The sequence below is a fragment of the Danio rerio genome, chromosome 17, assembly GCF_049306965.1.
Source record: "Danio rerio strain Tuebingen ecotype United States chromosome 17, GRCz12tu, whole genome shotgun sequence".
In the NCBI taxonomy this organism is placed as follows: Eukaryota; Metazoa; Chordata; class Actinopteri; order Cypriniformes; family Danionidae; genus Danio; species Danio rerio.
Genome location: NC_133192.1, coordinates 4,900,001 through 4,921,768, shown reverse-complemented (window position 1 = coordinate 4,921,768; position 21,768 = coordinate 4,900,001). Strand labels below are relative to the sequence as shown.

The following is a 21,768-nucleotide window of genomic DNA, read 5'->3' as shown; positions in this document are numbered from 1 at the left end:
GACATCTGCCTGCCCCTGATCTCCAGCCTGTTATTCTGACCAGTAAGATATCTGCCTGCCTTTGAACTTTTGCCTGTCCCACGTTCTGTCTCCTGGATTGCCCCTTTGTGTTTGTTTGTATGTGTGCTCTTAATAAAGCTTGCAAATGGATTCAATGCCTTCTGACTCATCACAACAGAGGGTCAGTTTTGGATCAGTGTTATGTTAATGTTTACTAATAGTCAGTTTTAGGTTAATGTGCTCTGATGGTCAGTTTTGGATCAGTTTTAGGTTAATGTGCTCTGATGGTCAGTTTTGGATCAGTTTTATGTTAACATGCTCTGATGGTCAGTTTTGGGTCAGTGTTATGTTAATGTTTACTAATAGTCAGTTTTATGTTAACATGCTCTGATGGTAAGTTTTGGATCAGTGTTATGTTAATGTTTACTAATAGTCAGTTTTAGGTTAATGTGCTCTGATGGTCAGTTTTGGATCAGTTTTAGGTTAATGTGCTCTGATGGTCAGTTTTGGATCAGTTTTAGGGTAATGTGCTCTGATGGTCAGTTTTGGTTCAGTGTTATGTTAATGTTTACTAATAGTCAGTTTTAGGGTAATGTGCTCTGATGGTCAGTTTTGGGTCAGTGTTATGTTAATGTTTTCTTATAGTCAGTTTTATGTTAACATGCTCTGATGGTCAGTTTTGGGTCAGTGTTATGTTAATGTTTACTAATAGTCAGTTTTAGGTTAATGTGCTCTGATGGTCAGTTTTGGATCAGTTTTAGGTTAATGTGCTCTGATGGTCAGTTTTGGATCAGTTTTAGGGTAATGTGCTCTGATGGTCAGTTTTGGATCAGTTTTAGGGTAATGTGCTCTGATGGTCAGTTTTGGATTAGTGTTATGTTAATGTTTACTAATAGTCAGTTTTAGGTTAATGTGCTCTGATGGTCAGTTTTGGGTCACCTTTATGTTAATTGTTAGTTTTGTGTCATTTATGTTGATGTGAACTAATCATCAGCTTTGGGTCAGTTTTATGTTAATATGCACTAACGGTCACTTTTTGGTCAGTTTTATGTTAATGTTTACTAATAGTCTGTTTTGAATCAGTTATATTTTAATTTGCACTAATGGTCAGTTTTGGGTCGTTTTATGATAATGTGCACTAACGGTCAGTCTTGGGTTAGTTTTATGTTAATATGAACTAGCAGTCAGTTTATGTTAATGGATGGTCAGTTTTATGTTAATGCTAAATTTTGGGTCAGTTTTTTTTATGAGCACAAATGGTCTGTTTTAGATCAGTTTTTATCAGTTAACTTGAACTAGTGGTCAGTTTTGGGTCAGTTTTATGTTATTATGCTCAAGTGGTCAGTTTTGGGTCAGTTTTATGTTAATGTGCAATTTGGGTCAGTTTTCTGTTAATGTGCAATAATGGTTAGTTTTGGTTCAGTTTAAGTTAATGTGAAATGACAGTCAGTTTTTGGGTCAGTCTTATGTTAATGGTCAGTTTTGGGTCAGTTTAATATTTAATGTTTAATAAGGATCAGATTTGGGTGATTTTCTGTTAATGTGCACTAATGGACAACTTTAGGTCAGTTTTACTGTTTATTATTGTGCACTAATGGTCAGTTTCTGTTTCCTCTTGAAAATCTTCTTCTTGAATGTCTTCAGCTCCAGAATGACCTGGATCAGGAATACCAGGATAAATTCCGGCGGCTCCCGTTGGAGATCCAGGAGTTTGTGCAGGAAAGCACTAAGAGAAAGACTGAGGATGGAGATGCGGAGATGCTTCCCTCGTCCTCCACACTGGAGAAACTCACACAGTCAGAGGACGACACCGAGGAGGAGAAGAAAGACTGAGAGACAGATGAAGATTTCTGCTCCTCTGTTGATGACCAGGAAGGAGAAAGCAGATCTTCACTGTAGAACCATCAGTTTTCTGTAAAGGTGCACTGAGACAATATTAACAAACCATGCAGATGTTTAAGAGCAGCTAATCAAAGACGCCCATACCCCAACAGGCTACGCCCCCTTTTGATATGTTCTATCATTACTAGACACGCCCACTTTCTGCTGATTGGCTGTGTTTTAGGACACTGTGGTCAAATATTACTCAGTGCACTTTTAATGGGAGAAGCTCACAAACACACGTCCTGATCGAAATCAGCTGTCACTGACCAAAAAATGTAAAAAAATAAACAAATCTGGGTCATATTTCACCTCAAATATACGTTCATCACAAAAAATCCTACAGGATTTAGGAAATTTATTAGGAGTTTTGCGTTTTGCTTATAATAATCCAGGCCACTTAATAAGGTACACCTAACTAACTGCTCATTAATGCAAATTTCTAATCAGCCAATCACATGGCAGCAACCCAATGCATTTGGGCATGTAGACATGGTCAAGAGGATCTGCTGCAGTTCAAAGCGAACATCAGAATGGGGAAGAAAGGGGATTTAAGTGACTTTGAACATGGCATGGTTGTTGGTGCCAGATGGTCTGGTCTGAGTATTTCAGAAACTGCTGATCTACTGGGATTTTCACGCACACCCATTTCTAGGGTTTACAGAGAATGGTCTGAAAAAGAGAAAATATCCAGTGATTGTCAGTTCTGTGGGCACAAATGCCTTGTTGATGTCAGAGGAGAATGGCCAGACTGGTTCCAGCTGATAAAAAACAGTAACTCAAATAAGCACTCGTTACAACCGAGGTCTGCTGAAGAGCATCTCTGAAAACACTATATGGCTTTTTTAATTAGCTTTTCTTTCTTTAATGAAGTTTAATTTACTTTAATAATGTTTAATAACGTTTTTGCTATCTGGGCTATATTTTATTATTAATAACTTAAAGATTAATTGATATTAATTTTATTTTTTATTTTCCTGAAGACCACTAATGTTTCTTTTATTAGTTTTATTTCTATTTATATTACAATTATTTTATTTACTTATTTTTTTATTTATTTTATATATATATATATATATATATATATATATATATATATATATATATATATATATATATATATATATATATATATATATATATATATATATTGAGCCCTTTTTGAGACTTTTTGAATTATTTTGAAACACATTTTTTCAAATGAAATATGTTATTTTATGAGCTAAATATTAGTATTTTTTTTAATTTAAGGGGCCATTTTGGTTCCTCCTGTTTCTGTTTAGGAGGTTTTAATACTTTCTTTTGTTACTAAAGTTTGTGGTAAGGGCAGAATTTTACAGTTAGCATCAATAGGTCACCTTAACATCAGAAAACATCAAATTTCATTGACAGATAAATGATCGATGATCATAATGATGGGAGATGTTGTCATTTATTTTTAGAAAATTATTTTATTTTATCTTATTTATAAATATGTAATTTGTAAATCTTGCATTTTGCATTCTGAGACGAGTTTGAACCAAAGACTAATATAAAAAACTAATATTATTATTTTAATTTTGCACCTTTTCTTTTTCACTTTTCCATTTTTTGTCAATAAACAGTTTATATTATTAATAAGTATTAGTATTATTTTTTTCACAGACTTTTCAACATTTATTATTTGTTTTATTTATATTTATTTATATTATATATTTATGTATGGTTTGATCTTTAAAAATATTATTTTAAAATTTAAAATGCCAGTTCATAGGTTAATTATTAATATAAAATGTATTTAAAATGTGAAAGTATGTAATTTCTTTGACTAAATATACAGTTTCTGTATTTATTTTTGAAGCCTAAGAATGACATGTGCTTTGTGAGATGAAATATGATCCACAGGACGTGTTTTGTGAGATTCTTGCAGACAGGAGAGTTTATTTGCACTGAAACAGATGCTGATGCTGATCTTGAGTCTTCTTGCTGCTGCGGGTTGGTTTGGTTTATTTCTGGTTGGGTTTGGTGTTTCATCCGTGACCTGGAGCACTTTCAGGGATGCATGCTTACCGCTTCTGCTTCTACATTTGTAAATGTCAGCAATATAGCTCGTGTTGTGCCGTAATGAACTATTATCAATTGGTGAAGATGTTATAGAACTTATAGGCTTTATTTATTTTCAACCCATACCAGATTGCTTTAGGTCGTACAGTCGCATTCAGTGTTTTATTTGCTGTATTAAAGGGACCATTTTGATTCCTCCCGTTTCTGTTAAGGAGGTTTTAATACTTTCTTCTGTTACTAAAGTTTGTGGTAAGGGCAGAATTTTCCAGTTAGCATCAATAGGTCACCTTAAAAAACTGAGTGGATCTCATGAAAACATCAAATTTCATAGACTGATAAATGATAGATGATCATAATGATGATAACTGTTGTCATTTATTTTAGCCAATCATAATTTATTTTATTTTTAATTTAATTTACTTTAATTTTATTTTAAAGTTTATTTAAATTTGTATTTTTTATTTAATTTTTAAATGTAATTTTATTTGGTTTTTTAATTAAATTTAATTCATTCATTTATTTTCTTGTTGGCTTTGTCCCTTTATTAATTTGGGGTCGCCACAGCGGAATGAACCGCCAACTTATCCAGCAAGTTTTTTACGCAGCGGATGCCCTTCCAGCCGCAACCCATCTCTGGGAAAATTAATTTAATTAATTTTTATTTAATTTTATTTTTATTTTATAATACATTTTGTTGTATTTTATTTTCAATTAAATTAAATTAGATTAAACTTTATTTTAAATTCAGTTTCATTAGATTAAGTTTAATTAGATTGAACTAATTAAATTAAATCTTTAATTTTAATTAAAATTGTTTTATTTTATTTGTAATTTAATTAAATCAAGTTATGTTGTATTGTATTACTTTACTTTAATTTATATTTAATTTTTTTTATTTTCAATTAATTTTATGTTATTTTGCATTATTATTATTTGAGAGGGGGTGTAAAAAATCTTTATTGATCTGAAATTAGTTTTGTTTAATGCTAAACACAATTTTTCCTGTCTATCTGATATCTGACATTTTCTGAGATTCACCTCAGTCATAAATAAATTAGTAATTCATATAAAGGCAAAAAATACGTAAGTATAAAAAAAGAAGAAAAAAATGGATATGCACTTTGGATGTCCTGAGGTATTATCATCATTATGCAATCTTTCTACATAAGTCAGAAAGCATGTAATATTTCCATTTTTATTGATTCTCTTTCGGATGTCGGATATGTTTATTATTTTTATGCCGAGTGAAATTTGAATTGTTCATTCTTTTCTACTTCATGCCATACTTCAATAGTCAGTGATCCCATTAAGCACTTTTAACAGCTTTTGTTTCTACTCGCTACTGTTAGCTAGGTTTTCATTTAACTGACAATTTGTACTTTTTTATTCTATCGCAATTGGGTTAGTATGAATTATTACGTTTATTGACACCAAGCAAGAACTGTAATGAAGTTTGGCATTGTTTTTATACCAAGTTCTAAGAACATTTGGTTCCTGCTGAGTTCTGAAAACATTGTTCTTCGATTGTTCAAAATGGAATGTTTTAAAGGTGCCATATACTGCATTGGTTTAATAAGTTAAATTGTTCTCTGATATCTACAAAGTAGGTTTATGGCTTTGGTAAGATAAAAAAATTTCCAGAAACGGTTTTATAAGCTCATGTATTACTATTATTAGCTCTTATTAGGAGCCCTATTATTAGGGGTATAAAATACCCCTAGAAATCAGAAGGTCCGTGATTGACCATATATGGATCGTGTCATGAATATTAATGAGCTCCGCTCTGACATGTCACTCTTATGCTGCGTTCACACCAGATGCAGATGAAGCAATGCGAGTGATTTACTTGTTAAGTCAGGGGTCACCAATCTCGGTCCTGGAGAGCCTTTGTCCCTGCAGGGTTTAGCTCCAACTTGCCTCAACACTCCTGCCTGGGTGTTCAAGTACACCTAGTAAGACCTTGATTACTTGATTAGCTTGTTCAGGTGTGTTTGATTAGGGTTAGAGCTAAAATCTGCAGGACAACAGCCGTCCAGGAGCAAGTTTGGTGACCCCTGTGTTAAGTCAATGAAAAGACGTGAATAGACATCCTGTGGCACGAATGACGCAACTAGCGAGAGTACAGCGGCGCGAGATGAGTGTTTCCCACGATTGACGATTTTACTTAGAAAATTTTAATTTCAGCGGACATTTGCACCAGGTTAACCAATCAGGAGCTTTCTCATGTAATAACTATTACAAAATAATAATAATAATAATTCCTTACATTTATATAGCGATTTTCTGGGCAATCAAAGCGCATTACACAATGGGGGGTCTCCTTATCCACCACCAGTGTGCAGCATCCACCTGGATGACGCGACGGCAGCCATTTTGCGCCAGACCACACACCACACACCAGCTGATTGGTCGAGAGGAGACAGAGCGATGAAGTTAATTATGATATGGGGAGGGTTAGGAGGCCATGATGGACAGAGGCCAGTGGACATATTTGGCCAGGATGCCAGGGTTAAACCCCTACTCTTTTCTGAAGGACATCCTGGGATTTTTAATGATCACAGAGAGTCAGGACCTCGGTTTAACATCTCATTCGAAAGACGGCGCTCACTGAGCAGTATAGAGTCCCCCTCACTATACTGGGGCATTAGGACCCACACAGACTGCTTTCCTCAATAACACCACTTCCGGCAGCAACCTAGCTTTAAGGTAATGACCAGGTAATGACCGGGTGCAACCCTGCTTAGCTTCAGTGGGCGACCATGCGAGAGTTGCAGAGAGCTAGCTGCCAACATGTAGAGGCATGATTTTGACGTAGCACCTGTTGTTGGTGTCCCGGGGAAAAATCCTTCTGCCGACACCAGACAACAGTTCATCCAACTGGGCTCGGCTCAGTCAGAAACACCGCTGAAAGCCTTCATGATCCAGATGTAGTTTCTGGAGGAGTTGACGAACTCACATAGATGGGTGCACCTCTGAAAGAATCTAGTGGACTCAGACACAGCGCCGAATAAATATACGCTGTTTTTCAGCCTTCCTAAAGCACATAAACACAGCTCTTCTCTCAATAAAATTCATGTTAGCCATTTAGCAGAGAAGCTAGCGTCACTGGGCAGACAGAAGCCCCACCCATGACGCAAATCTGTGTCTATTGTGAAGAGAATTTGACGCACAAATGAAACAAGTAAACTCTAATTGTTCAAGCGTCTATTTACACGCCAATATCGCGATTTGTTCACATGTTCCGTGTCTGGTGTGAACACAGCAATACTGATAAACCAATGACTGTAAAAAATATGGACGACGCGACAGCCCTTTTTCCCATTGAACGCCTTGAGGGCAAAACGCCTGCTTGACGGGCACAAACTGTCGCAAAAGACTGCTGAAATTGGAGCCAGACATGCGCAGAAGGACTGTCTGATGGAGCCAGAGGAGGAGCCGCGAAAATGAGCAGAGTCGAGCTTCCAATCAAACGCTTTATGTAAAATCAACTACGCCCCCCGAACTTCTCAGCATGCGTTTGCTGTCATATCAACACAAATGGATGTAATAACGTTAACAAATATGAGGGTTTTATATATTCAATCGCGCCAGCTCCAGGCCGCAGCGCACAACTTACTCGCGGCGTCGCGGGCTGATTCCGGCTCGCATGCGGCAGCGCCTGCTCGCTCGGCCGCCGCATCTGGCTCGATTGACTCGGACTGGAATCGGGCAGTGAGTCCAGGCATCCGGAGTAGGTCCAGCAGAGGTAACATTAGTCAGTCTGAGCTCTTAGAGATAAGTCTCCGGCAGGCGAGAATCTAGCCGGAACTGTGTATTGCTATCTGGGTGGCTAGGCGTGTATCAGCAAACTAATAAAGCCCGAAAAAAGCCCTGAACTTAGCGAATAAACAGTGTTCCACCAGGATCATGTATGTCAGAAACTATAGTTTACTGCTGAACTCATTTTGTCATGGTAAAATAACACAGAAATCGAATAATAACATTTCAGTCTACTTCAGTCTCCTGCCGAAGCTCAGACGCCGCGCTTTGAGAAACTGTAAATCACAGCTGTCAATCACGATGACACGCCCAGCATTAAATTACTGCTAAAAACAAACTGTTTACAAAAATGAAGATCTGCACCTATTTCAGCACAATAACCAGTGCCTTAATCGACCAGAACTATCTTTCGGGACATTTTATTGCAAGTGTAATATTTTTTTTTATTTGGGCTCAAGTCTCCTTCATTAACACGGAGGAGGCGGGCTTTATGACTTGTACTGCAGCCAGCCCCCAGGGGGCGATCTAACGGCCGAAACCTTCACTCAAACGTAGGCTTGCGGCACACTTGTGATAAACACAGAGCATGATGTACACTGAACATGGACAAATATCAACCCAATCAGTGTAACGTTAACCTATTTTGCTTAGCAGATATGTTGAGGATAAAAGTTAAACTATAATTAAACTTGACAAAAGAGAGTGATAGAGATGTATCACATTGATTTATTGAAGCTACAGTCAAAAAAAGCACAGGCATGAATTAATATCAGCCTCTGCATGCATACATAACATTTGAGCTGAGCGATTTGACTGATTTGACATGTGTCTGTAAAACATACGTAATTAAATTTCACAATAAACCCAAATAATTAACAAAACATGTCACTAAACATACCTTACACCTCTTCAAAGTGGAGATAAATACATGTGTAATCTGTACATCCTGCATTTTGTGCCCTGATGCCAGTTTGAAGCATGTCTTATGCTATCGTTGCCCAGTAACGCACAGTAAACAATTTGGGTCTCTTCAAAATAAAAGTCCCATATACATAGAAAGTGGAATATACACTTAAAATAAGGAAGGAAAATGATCACTGTTGTCTCACTAGAAAACGTTTGGCTTGTCAAACACAGCCTAAGGCGTGCATATTAATGATCTCAGAGCTTTATTTAATATTCTCAGAGCTGTATATGAGTCACATTCTCTTGATGACATCAGCTACTCATCAAGTCTGGATGAATGACCTAAAGTAGACATACATGCAAATGAAGTGGGCATGGCTTGTGAGTCTCATCATAGTTTGTTTTGTCCTCTGATTGCCCTGTTGTCCACCGGGGGTTTTACACTCATGGAATTTACACTTGAACGAGGAAACAGTGGTGTCTGAGACTCACAGGATGCTCATTCCCATATACTGATCCTTTATTATTCTACTATGCCTTGAAACACCCAGATTTTCATTAAAGGGCACCTTTAAAAGTTTAGAACTTGAGTAAACATTCCATTTTAGAATGTGTCAGAATGATGGAACGTTCAACACTATGTTATACTATATTACGTGAATTTGTCTAAAAAATCTAATTTTTACAATATAATACGATTTGTTCACTCCCTGATGAGGGTTGGGTTTAGGGGTGGGGTTTGGTGCCATGCCTCCTTTTAAAAATCCTACATTTTATTAGCCACTAAACGGACAAAACATAAACTAGCTACGTTTCCACATGAGATGTTACCTTTGAAGGGTCTCTGTGAATCTTCCAGATCACAAATCTTAACATATAGACCATTTTGAGGGATGTAAACAATAACAATGGTCCTAATGCATTTCCTGTTTTACATTTTTAATTTCCATAATTATAATTAAGAATCCTGAGAGGTTCACATATTGATAAGTAACATTATGACAGCTGTTGAGATATGATTGAATTGCCTCTTGTTACAGTTATTAAAATAGTTTGACAACAATAAGGAAGTGTTTATGGGCCAATGGCATCACCACATTGAAATGGTCTATAATCAACGTTAGATAACGTCTAAATAACGTTTCAGGAGAAAAACAGCTTCATTAACAATGTATAAAAACACATTATTAATAATGACCAGATAACTTTCAGGTGTTCTACTTACTTCACTGGAGGTCATAACGTTGAGAGAGCATTGCTAGAACGTTAGCTGGGTACAATTTTTAAAATTATGGGTTACACACAATCCATGTTTCAAAATCGATATTACGCTGTAAAAAAAAAAGTTGACTCAACTCAAAATTTTAAGGCAACTGGCTGCATTTGTTTTTTTTTTTTTTTTTTGAGTTGACTCAACTTTCAACCTAATTACTGCACTTGATTCGATTTAAGTTGAGTAAACTCAAAAATGCCCTGAAGCTGGTTGTCTTAAAATTTTAAGTTGAGTCAACTTTAGTTTTACAGTGTAGTTTTTACAAATTAAAGTGGATTGAACATAAAACAAGTTGTCACAAAAAAACTCAAGAGTTGTGTTGTTTCAGCTCATTATAATTAAGTAAGTTTAACAAACAGCAAATTTCACTCTAAAAAAGTAATTAGTTCCTTAAAGCAAGTAAACCAATTGTCTTTATTATATTTGTTTTCCCCCCAGCTTTCCTGCACTGTAAGATGTGATTACTTACTTAAAGCCAGTAAACCAAGAAAACAAGTTGACTTTAACAAAAATAAAGTAAACCCATTGTAACTTGAAACTGTTAAGCTGACTTATTTATATAATTATGCTTTTTGTACTTACTTTTTTAAAGTCAACTAATCCTTTTTTACAGTGTTAGACTATTTTACCACATTTGTTTTCAAATAATTACTGCAATTATTACAATGTTACATATTTGGTGCTTCATAAGGTCTATAAAATCTACAATAATCTCTACATAATAATAAAAATTAAGTCAACTTAACAGTTCCAAGTTACAAAGGGTTTACTTGCACTATGACTTCGTAAAGTCAACTAGTTTCTTTTAAAGCAATTGGTTTACTCGTTTTAAGTAACTAATCGCTTTTTACAGTGTGTATCTAGCAGAATGACATGCTCTTCCAGACTCCAGTGTGTCCTCTGAATTTTATGCAGACTATAAATGTAGATTTTATAGATTTAATGAAGCTCCATATTTATAATATTGTGATAAATACAGTAATTATTTGAAAACCGAAGTGCTAAAGTAGTCTGAAACTGTAAAAAGGGATTAGTTTACTTGAAAAAAATTAGTACAATTAGCATTATTATAAAACATTTAGTCAACTTAACCTATCCAAGTTGTAATGGGTGAACTTTATTTTTGTAAAATCAACTTGTAACTTTTAAGGCACTTGGTTTACTCGCTTAAAGTAACCAATCACTTTTTACAGTGTAATCCCTTTTAAAAGTGTCAGACTATTTTAGGACATTCTGTTTTAAAATAATGACTGTAATTACAAAATTGCATATTTGGTGCATCATTAGGTCTTTAAAATCTACATTTATAGTCTGTGTTGAATTTAGAAGACACACTGGAGTCTGGAAGAACAGATTTATTTTGCTGTATGTCATTTTGCTAGATATAGAAATGCTGAAAAAAAATTTAATAAAGGTGTATTGGAGAAAAAAAAGTGATTGGTTTACTTTTATAAAAAAATAAAATAAAAAAAAAGAGTACAATTAGCATAACTATAAAAATCCGGTCAAGTTGACAGTTTCAAATTGCAATGGGTTAACTTGCATTATTATTGTATATTCAACTTTTTTTTTTTTAAGGCAATTGATTTACTCGCTTTATAGTAACTAATCAATTTTTACAGTGTGTATACAATAAAAAAAATGCAATGCAAAACTGTTGCAAACAATTTATTTGTGTTGAATTTAAACAAACAAATTAAATTTTATAAAATTCTGTTTAATTTGTTTGTTTAGTGCAGCCCAAATAAATAGTTTACAGCTACTTAACGTAAAAAAAATATTAAATCTAAGGAATCATTTCTGAATATTTTTTTTCAGTGAAGGAATTAAGTTAAATGATTAGTTTTTACAAAATTAAGTGGATTGAACATAAATAAATTAAGTTCCCACCCCCCAAAAACCTCATGTATTGTGTTGTTTCAGCTGAATTTAAATAAGTAGTTTGAACAAACAACACATGTCATATTTGCAGTGAATATTTGCAATGTTTTATATATTTTTTTTCTCAATTATGGTCTCAGATCTGTCTGAACTACTAAAAAAAGTGCCAAAATGATTTCTCTTCATATTTATCCATCAAATCCATCATAAAACAAATATCGAGACTTTGCATGATATCTTTCATCCATGCACTGACTGAATTGTACATTTAATTTTATTTTATTTTGTATATTATTTTATTCTTTTTTTCAAAGAGACTGAATGATTTGTGAATGAAGTGAGGATACAGCTATTAAAATACATTATCACTTATTTAATTTGTCTATTATTGCTCGTTTAAAGTGGACCTATTATTCCCTTTTTTTATAAGATATCAAATAAGTGTCCCTATAGTGTGTTCAGCTCAAAATACAACAGAGAAAATGTTTTATAACATTCTGAAATTGACCCTTTTGGGTTGTAATCCTAATTGTGGAGTTTTGGTGCCTGTCGCTTTAAATTAAAATGAGATTGTGCTCTTTTTAAAAGAGGGCGGAGCTACAAATGCCTGTGTGTCAGCATAGTGGCAGATTCAAAACTCTAATGGTGGAAGGCTGCTTCTCGCTCAGGGCTGTTTATGCGTATGAGGGAGAGATGGTCATTAGTGGGTGGGGCTTTCTCAATCTGATGACACGTACAAAGGGAGAATGTCTATCAAAGTGTTTCTTCCAACTGTTTTTATCAAGTGTGATTACAAAAAATTTATTAGCTAATTTTGACCATTAGAAGCTGGTTATATTCACACACTGCTGCCACACAACTGTGTTTAAACCTCTTATAAAAATGCTTTGTGCATAATAGGTCCCCTTTAAATTTGAATTGAATCCATGCATTCACTTTTAGTAATTTTTCATCATTTCCTTTCGACCGAAATCTTTCTGCAACGTAAGATTACTTGAATTATGACTTGATTATTCGGGATCGTTTTTTTGAAGTGAAGTCCTGTGCCTTTGAATGTCGATTATGTGTTAGATGTGGAATGTAAAGTGTTGATGAATAGAGCTCTCTCTCTCTCTCTTTTTCTTTCTTTTTTTTTTTGTATAAACCGTAAGCGCACTTTGAAGATATTTATACAGAACTAGATAGACATGTCAGACTATTGACCGCGTATGCTACTGAATGCCACTTTATGATTATTTGTTTTCAACATTTCTTTGTTTCTGTTGACTGAAAAAGATCCCGATTTGACATTTGAGACTTTTTGACCTCTTTTGTTGTTAGTATCACGAATTTCAAGATCTTTGGGAGACAAGTATTGTTGAATGTAAGTTGTGCTCGTGTTGTGCATTGGTTTTAATAAAATCGTTCTTGTGAAATTTGGGCTTTGAGCAATTAATTAATTCATTAATTGTTTATGTTGGTGCTTTTTAGTCGTATTAGGTGAGATTCATTCATTCATTTTCTTGTCGGGTTAGTCCCTTTATTAATCCGGGGTCGCCACAGTGGAATGAACCACCAACTTATCCAGCAAGTTTTTACGCAGCAAAAGCCCTTCCAGCCGCAACCCATCTCTGGGAAACATCCACACACACATTCACACACACACTCATACACTACGGACAATTGAGCCTACCCAATTCACCTGTACTGCATGCGTTTGGACTGTGGGGGAAACTGGAGCACTCGGAGGAAACCCACGCGAAGGCAGGGAGAACATGCAAACTCCACACAGAAACGCCAACTGACCTAGCTGAGGCTCGAATCAGCGACCTTCTTGAGGCGACAGCACTACCTACTGCACCACCGCGTCGCCCCTGATTTAGTATCTTTTTTGTAATTATATAAAACACACATACACATTATATAATATTAATCGTTTATAGGTACATATATCTTTAGGTACATCTAGCTTGAAGTACATATGTACACAAATTGAGCATCATCCAGTATATTCATTAATTCATTTTCCTTCGGCTCCCTTTATTCATCAGGGGTTGCCACAGCGGAATGAACCGCCAACTTTTCCAGCATAGGTTTTTACGCAGAGGATGCCCTTCCAGCTGCAACCCATCGCTGGGAAACAACCATACACATTCTCATTCAAACACATACACTACTGATTCACCCTTAGCGCATGTGTTTGGATTGTGGAGGAAACCCACGCCAACATGGGGAGAACATGCAAACTCCACAGAGAAATGCCAGCTGACCCAGCCGAGGCTCAAACTAGCAACCTACTTGCTGTGAGGCCATCGTGTCACCCTACTGTCATTATGGCAAAGATAAAAGAAATCAGTTATTAGAAATTAGTAATAAAATTATTATGTTTGGAAATGTGTAGAGAAATAGGAAAAAAATATCATAATTTAACAGGAGGGCTAATAATTCTGACTTCAACTGTATATAATATAAACTTTATAATTAGTTGAGTCAGTGCGCTGTAATTCTTCACTCGACCTTTGGGTGTCGCTGTTTCATCAGCTCTGATGTATTTCTGCGTTTCCCCTCAGCCGCATTCAGGAGAAAGCCAAACCGACTATATCAACAGCAGTACTGCGGGTAAGTCAACACAAACTCTACTTTCACCAGATAAAATGAGCTAACTCTATAAAACAAAGCTTTACCTGGTACAAAACTATGAATTACGCAAGTAATTAGGTTATGTTTCGATTAGTGCAGGTTATCAAGACTAAATCACCTCAATAACAACATCCGTCAGTCACTCAGCTGATCTGGACAAACTGATCTACTGCACACGTCTCTCGCTTCATGTTTTAAAACTATTTTATTCACAATTTCTTATGCTTTAATTAATTTACCAGAGATTCGTTAGTGCATTCCCATTCTAGGTAACTTACTTAAGGGGTTATCTGAGGCTTGTCACATTGTAATACTTGTATTTATTAGTTTGTTTGTTTGTTTGTTTGTTTATTGAGAGTTGTCTTTTGGGGGTCTTTTTTATTGTAGAATTTTTGAATGTGAACAACACTTTTGGAAGCTTTTTGTTTAATTAAAGTATTTATCTAAGACTGGGACATGTTGTCAAAGCAGAAATCAACATTTTAAGTGTATTAGGATGTTCCATGATACTTGGGCAATTTGTTTCTTTCTTTTTGTTTCTTTCATTCGCAATTATATATATATATATATATATATATATATATATATATATATATATATATATATATATATATATATATATATATATATATATATATATATATATATATATGCCAAATTCCGAAGAAACATCTTGATACATTTTCAATAAACATAATATAATAAAAATTCTAAAATTGCACAAGACGTGTATATATATATATATATATATATATATATATATATATATATATATATATATATATATATATATATATAATCATCTTGCTGTTGATGATAATGTCTTGCTGTTTGTGCAATTTATTCTGTTCAAGTTTATTTAAAAATAAGTTTGTCTTTATACCTCTGCAATTTTATATTTATATATTTTTTTGTTTATTATTATTTTAATGTTCTATTAAAAAATGTTTCTAGATGTTTCTTCAGATTTCGGCAGTTCTTTTGACAATTTTGACTTGTACATTTTACAGATTGTCTTGGGTATTTGTAAGATGTTTCTAGAAATATCTTAAATTGGTTTTTATATTCAGGTTTATATCAAATTTAGCTGTTTTAAGATGTGTCTTGTACAATTTTTTTAATTGACATTCTTGTGCACTACAAAATTATTTATTTTAGTACTATTTTTTTTTTGCAATCAATAAACATTTATCATTTATTTATTTTGCCCTTTTTTATTATTTTCGTTATTTGATTATTTTCGTTATCGGATATGTATGCTGTTTGCATTTTATTCAAAGGTTGAACGCAGTGCACTTTGTGTTTACATTATAGCCTGCGTTTGCTGTTATATAAATTCAAATGGTTGTAATACCATGTATCAAGTACCAATTTAATACTAATACCAAAAGGTTTTATATCAAGGTGAACAAAGATTGAGTCGCGCCAGCTCCGGGCCGCAGCGCACATTACTCTCGGGCTGATTCTGGCTCGGATGCGGCAGTGTCAGCTCGCTTACGGCCGCCGCATCTGGACCAAGTGTATTTTGCTGTCTGGGTTCACTCAAAAAAATTACTTTTGCTGCTTGTCCAAACTACTTACTTAAAATGAGTTGAAACAACGCAAGTCCTATGTTTTTTGGGGCGACTCAATTGTTTCATGTTCAATTTACTTGAATTTGTCAAACGGTTACATTAATCAAATGTGCGCTCCAAACTTTTTCTTGATTGACGCACGTTAAATTCCTCTTTCGTCATTTGCAATGTTTACAAGTTGCATTATTTGTAATTTTTCTCACCAAGTTTTATATCTGTGTTATATTATTTTCTGTTCATCATTCCGAAGATGATCATTTAGAAGAATACGATCAAGACAAATGGGTGACCACAAACCTAAGGTCGCATCTACGGTATACAGTTTCTGAATGGTTTAGGCACAAGCCAACAGTTTGGTGGCGCTGTCTGAGCCTTACGTCATATTTTTTTTAAATTATGCACGGTAATACCGGATACCGAGGTAAAATAGGAAGGTTTGATGGTATCAAAATGTGGATACCGCCCAAGCCTATTTCACAGTCATTTAAATAGTACTAATGTTGTTCTAAAGTTATGCTTGCATGCTATTTCAGACCAAATATTCAAAGTAGCATTGTAAACAATATAAAGACCGTGTCACAAGTTGTAGTTGAATTTAAGTGTAAATATAAAGCCAACTTTACCTCAGTTTTGAATATTGGGTCTAGTTAAGTGGCGGATTTGTGTGCTTTTGGAAGCTTCAAAACAAAAGTCACTATCCAAACTATTATATACAGCATAGGAATCTTCTCCAACTGTGTTCATCTGACAGAATAAAGTCATATACAAAGAGTCTATAGCTTGAAAGTGAGTAAATTATGCTAAAGTTTGGACAATCTGTTTCTTTAAGCAAAGTATGAAGAACAGACCTCTGGTGCTCAGTGTAAGATACTTTGAGCTCATCTGCAGTTCATTGATGATTTTCCAGCAACACTTTGATGATGTTTTCTATGCATCTAGTCTTTAAAATGTGATTCATTAACCATGAGTGAATGTCATGCATGGAGAAAAACCGATGCATTCATTCAAGACTAAAATTTTAAAAGTTGTATAAGAATATACTATTATAGGAATATGTTGATTAATAGAGGTGATCGTAAAAATATGAAAAATGTCTAAAAATATATTATTAAAGGAATATGCTGATGAATAGAGGTGATTTGTAAAAAAAGAAATACGTTAAAGAAGAAATAGACGAATGATGTGCGTGGTAACAGGGCGGGAAAATAATAAGCTTTTGCTTAATCCCAGTCTATTTCGACCATTGTGAAATGTATTTTGTTTAAAGAAATGTTTTAAGTGTATGATTTTTTTTTGTTTTAATTAAATAAATAAATCAAATCAAGATGCTGTTTTATTGACGAAGATAAAACGACATATCCATGGATATAATTTGCCTATGAAGTTGTTTTTCAACAAAATGTGAAATGTTGAAAATCAACTTCTGTAATGAATTTGTTATGATGTAATGTAACAAGGCTGCATGATATTGGAAAAGTCGTAAGAGTCAGGGAATTACAGTTGAAGTCAGAATTATTAGCCCCCTCAATTATTAGCCCTCCTGTTTATTTTTTCCCCAATTTCTGTTTAATGCAGAAAATATTTTTTCAACACATTTCTGATCATAATAGTTTTAATAACTCATCTCTAATAACTGATTTATTTTATCTTTGCCCTGATGACAGTAAATAATATTTGACTAGATATTTTTCAAGACACTTCTATACAGCTTAAAGTGACTTTAAATATGCTAATATAAGTAATTTAAAGGATTAACTAGGTTAATTAGGTTAACTAGGCAGGTTAGGGTAATTAGGCAAGTTATTGTATAATGATGGTTTGTTCTGTAGACTATCGAAAAAAAAAATTAGCTTAAAGGGGCAAATAATTACGTCCTTAAAATGTTTTTAAAAATATAAAAATTGCTTTTATTCTAGCCAAAATAAAAGAAATAAGACTTTCTCTAGAAGAAAAAATATTATCAGACATACTGTGAAAATTTCCTGAATCTGTTAAACATCATTTGCAAAATATTTTAAAACAGAAAAAAAATCCCTTTTATAGAGCTCATCTGCTGAAATCGTATTCATATCACAATATATATCGCAGAAAAATAAAATATCGGGATGTCAGATTTTTCCAATATCATGCAGCCCTAGTTAAATGTATTGTGCCTGAATGCTTTAAACTCTTACAGGCATTAAAAACACTTGAGCATCACCAGCATTATGGATGTGTCATTTGCTGTAAAAACTCAATACATAAATTCACATAGAAACTATATGTTGATATTATATTGAAACATCTCTTTATATTTTCCAGAACAACTAACCGCAGAGTTATAGGATCAGAAAAAAAATCAATCTGTAAGCCTTTTTTATATTTTAAATGAGGGAAATAAACATGTGTTACGGATTTGACCAAAAAGTTGTATGCGAGTTTACAGTCTACAGTGTATCCGGAAAGTATTAATAGCCTTTGCCGTGAAGCTCTAAATTGAGCTCAGGTACGTTCTGTTACCACTGAACCTTTTAGAGATGTTTCAGTAGCTTCATTGGAGTTCACCTGTGCTCTATTCAGTTGATTGGACGTGATTTGAAAAGGCGTACACCTGTCTATATAAGGTCCCAGGGTTGACAGTGCATGTCAAAGCAAAAACCAAGCATGAAGACAAAGGAATTCTCTGAAGACATCCGAGACAGGATTGTTTCGAGGCACAAGGCTGGGGAAGGTTACAGAAACATTTTTGCTGCTTTGAAAGTTCCAATGAGAACAGCGGCCTCCATCATCCGTAAGTGGAAGATGTTTGACCACCAGGACTCTTCCTAGAGCTGGCCGGCCATCTAAGCTGAGTGATTGGATGAGAAGGGCCTTAGTCAGGGAGGTGATCAATAACCGGATGGTCACTCTGTCTGAGCTCCAGCGTTCTTTTGTGGAGAGAGGAGAACCTAACAGAAGGACAACCATCTGTGCAGCAATCCACCAATCAGGCCTGAATGGTAGAGTGGCCAGACGGAAAACAGTCCCCGGCTGGATTTTGCCAAAAGGCACCTGAAGGACTCTCAGACCATAAGAAACTAAACTCTCTGCTCTGATGAGACTCAAATTGAACTCTTCGGAGTGAATGCCAGGCGTTACGTTTGGAGAAAACCAGGCACCGCTCATCACCAGGCTAACACCATCCCTACAGTGAAGCATGGTGGTGGCAGCATCATGCTGTGGGGATGTGTTTCAGCAGCAGGAACTGGAAGACTAGTCAGGATAGAGGGAAAGATGAATGCAGCAATGTACAGAGACATCCTGAATAAAAACCTGCTTCAGAGTGCTCTTGACTTCAAACTGGGGTGACGGTTCATCTTCCAGCAGAACAATGACCCAAAGCACAAGTTTCTTCACAACAACTCGTTGAATGTCCTTGAGGGGCCCAGCCATAGCCCAGACCTAAATCCTATTGAACATCCCAGGAAAGATCATAAAAAGGCTGTACACTGTCGCTTCCCATCCAATCAGATAGAGCTTGAGAGGTACTGCAAAGAGGAATGGGCAAAAATTCCCAAAGACAGGTGTGCCAAGCTTGTGGCATCATATTCAAAAAGACTTGAGGTTGTAATCGCTGACAAAGGTGCATCAACAAAGGATTGAGCAAAGGCTGTGAATACTGATGTACATGTGATTCTTCAGCTTTATTATTTTTGATAAATTTGCAACAATTTCAAAAACTCTTTTTTCACAGTGTCATTATGGGGGATTGTGTGGGAAATGTTGAGGAAATAAATCAATTGAATCTATTTTGGAATAAGGCTGTAACATAAAAATGTGGAAAAAGTAAAGTGCTATGAATACTCTCCGGATGCACTGTACAAAATTCTATAAATTAAACTACTCAACCCAAAAGAAACAATGCTAATCAAAAGGATAAGAGTCGGCTCACTATAGAACAAAAATCATTGATTTTATTTGACATTTATGAAGGAAAAGCTTGTTTATGGATGTGTCATCTCTCTATTATGGATGTGTCCGATGTGAAATTGGCACTTGTGTGACTTTGGTAAATCAAATATATTAGTTAAAAAACCTTGACAGAGACATTTTTGAGTACGTCTATAGTACTGTAAAATACAAGCCTACACTTGGAACTTAGAAATGGTTTCACTATTTTGGTGAAAACTTAATTTGTTTCATGTTAGGGTTGACATGTTCATGGAATAGCTCTATAATGTAAAGTTGTGAATGGAAGGCGTTCTTAAAAGTGCACATGCTCTGTTGATCTAGGCATCTTTAGGGCTGGACGTTTGGGATTTAGTCAGGCCTGATTTATACGGACCTCCCATGCAGGACTGAGATCAGTCAGACGGTGAGTTTTGTACTGAATGATTTTGCTTTATTTTACATTTGGCAGGTCAAATGGCGAAACCGTACGAGTTCAACTGGCAGAGGCCTGTTCCTCAGTTCATGCAGAAAGGAGCGTGTTTTGACAGATTTGATGAGGTATGAAGTTTTCTCAGATTCATTGATTGTTTTATTCGGTTTTGTTTGGTGAAAAGCATGTTTATTTATATGCGCTGCTTTAAGATGTCCTGTTTAGATTTCTAAGCAAGACTATATGGTTTATGAAAATGTTTGGAAATGGTTTAAATGTCAATGAGTTCATGAAGTCATATAAAAAAAAAAAAAATCAAGAATAAGTTGTTGTCTGATGACCGATTACAAACATACAGGGTTTTTAAATAGATTTCAAAACTGTTGTACAGTTTGGTCCCAAAATATTCATCCATTATCATTTGAAAGCTTTATATGTTGCTACTGTACTTCTAGGTTTGATCCCATTATCAGATTTAGCTTGGTCAAGTTTTCTTTTACAGGTCAGAATAAGTATAATATATGAGCTCTGTATTAATATGTCTATTACACTCAATGACAATGCAATATTTACCCATGTCCTACCCTATACTATGGTAAATCATAAAATACTGTAGTTTTAGAAGGTATTAAACTTGAGAACTCTTTTAAAATGAAAAATACATTATGATGATTAAAGTCCACAGTTTTTTGTTTGGTTTTTAAAGGGCACCTATGGTGAAAAATCTACTTTTCAAGCTGTTTGGAAAGACATGCGTGTAGGTATAGTGTATAGACGTCATACTGGGGTAATATAAACACACCCAGAGCTTTTTTTTTTTTTTTCAGTTTAACAACATAAAAACGGTGGACCAATTAGAGCGGACCGACCGCAACTTGACATATGAGTGCGGTTCCCCCGGCCACCGAACCGAATTGATTGACAGCTACGTATTAACATGTCTCCGTAGTGATGCGTATAATCATATCAACAAGACCGGACGTGCACAAAGCAACCGGGAATAAAAGGTCTGTTCAGTTTACTAGGATCATCAATCACCATCAAATGTGATCAAGAGTGAGTTTTACAAGTTTAAAACTTTTAAAACAGTGCATGTGTGTAATGAAGTACAGCGATTTTACTGTCCTTACTTTATTACCACAGCCGTGTGTCAGTACAGTTATAAAAGACGCTTCAGCCCCGGTTTGTGGACATTAAATCAGGTTTATTTTGTAGATCAACATAACGGATATTCATACAGCAGTGGAGATTAACCTGTATCCTGTCACATTTGCGTGCAAAAAGAGTGCAAAGCTAAACGCGCGGGCTGTCTGTGTGTGTGTTTTCGCGCTGTGTGTGTTTGTGTATCTGCATGTGTGCGTGAACTTTGTAATGACATTGTGTGTGACTCATCGTTGCAACTACAACAAATGCATCGAATACTCATTGGTAAAGTTCTTACTTTAGTATTTCACGCAAACACTACGTGAGATCTTTTTCCTTTATGTCTGTCT

At 35.0% G+C, this 21,768-nt stretch overlaps 2 protein-coding genes across 7 annotated transcripts in view; both read left to right on the top strand.

Annotated features, from left to right (window-relative positions):
- Positions 1–2,498, top strand: part of plcb1 (phospholipase C beta 1) — a 174,358-nt gene extending 171,860 nt beyond the window's left edge. The window contains exon 32 of the mRNA XM_073928037.1: positions 1,645–2,498. Within this exon, the coding sequence (XP_073784138.1) occupies positions 1,645–1,833 (189 nt within the window). The 3' untranslated portion in view covers positions 1,834–2,498. The remainder of the gene's footprint in view (positions 1–1,644) is intronic.
- An 11,740-nt stretch (positions 2,499–14,238) lies between these two features.
- The window catches only part of plcb4a (phospholipase C, beta 4a), a 128,898-nt gene continuing 121,368 nt past the window's right edge, over positions 14,239–21,768 (top strand). For 4 of the 6 annotated variants that reach the window (XR_012393154.1, XR_012393155.1, XR_012393156.1 and 1 more), the window contains exons 1-2: positions 14,239–14,341; positions 20,315–20,403. Coding sequence is in view for 1 of the 6 variants with exons in the window: in XM_021467271.3 (XP_021322946.2) it covers positions 14,269–14,341; positions 20,315–20,403 (162 nt within the window). In the remaining 5 variants the exon portion in view is untranslated. Of the gene's footprint in view, positions 14,342–20,187; positions 20,404–21,768 lie in introns of those variants that run through there. The other 2 variants (XM_073927996.1, XR_012393157.1) reach the window with 2 other exon arrangements.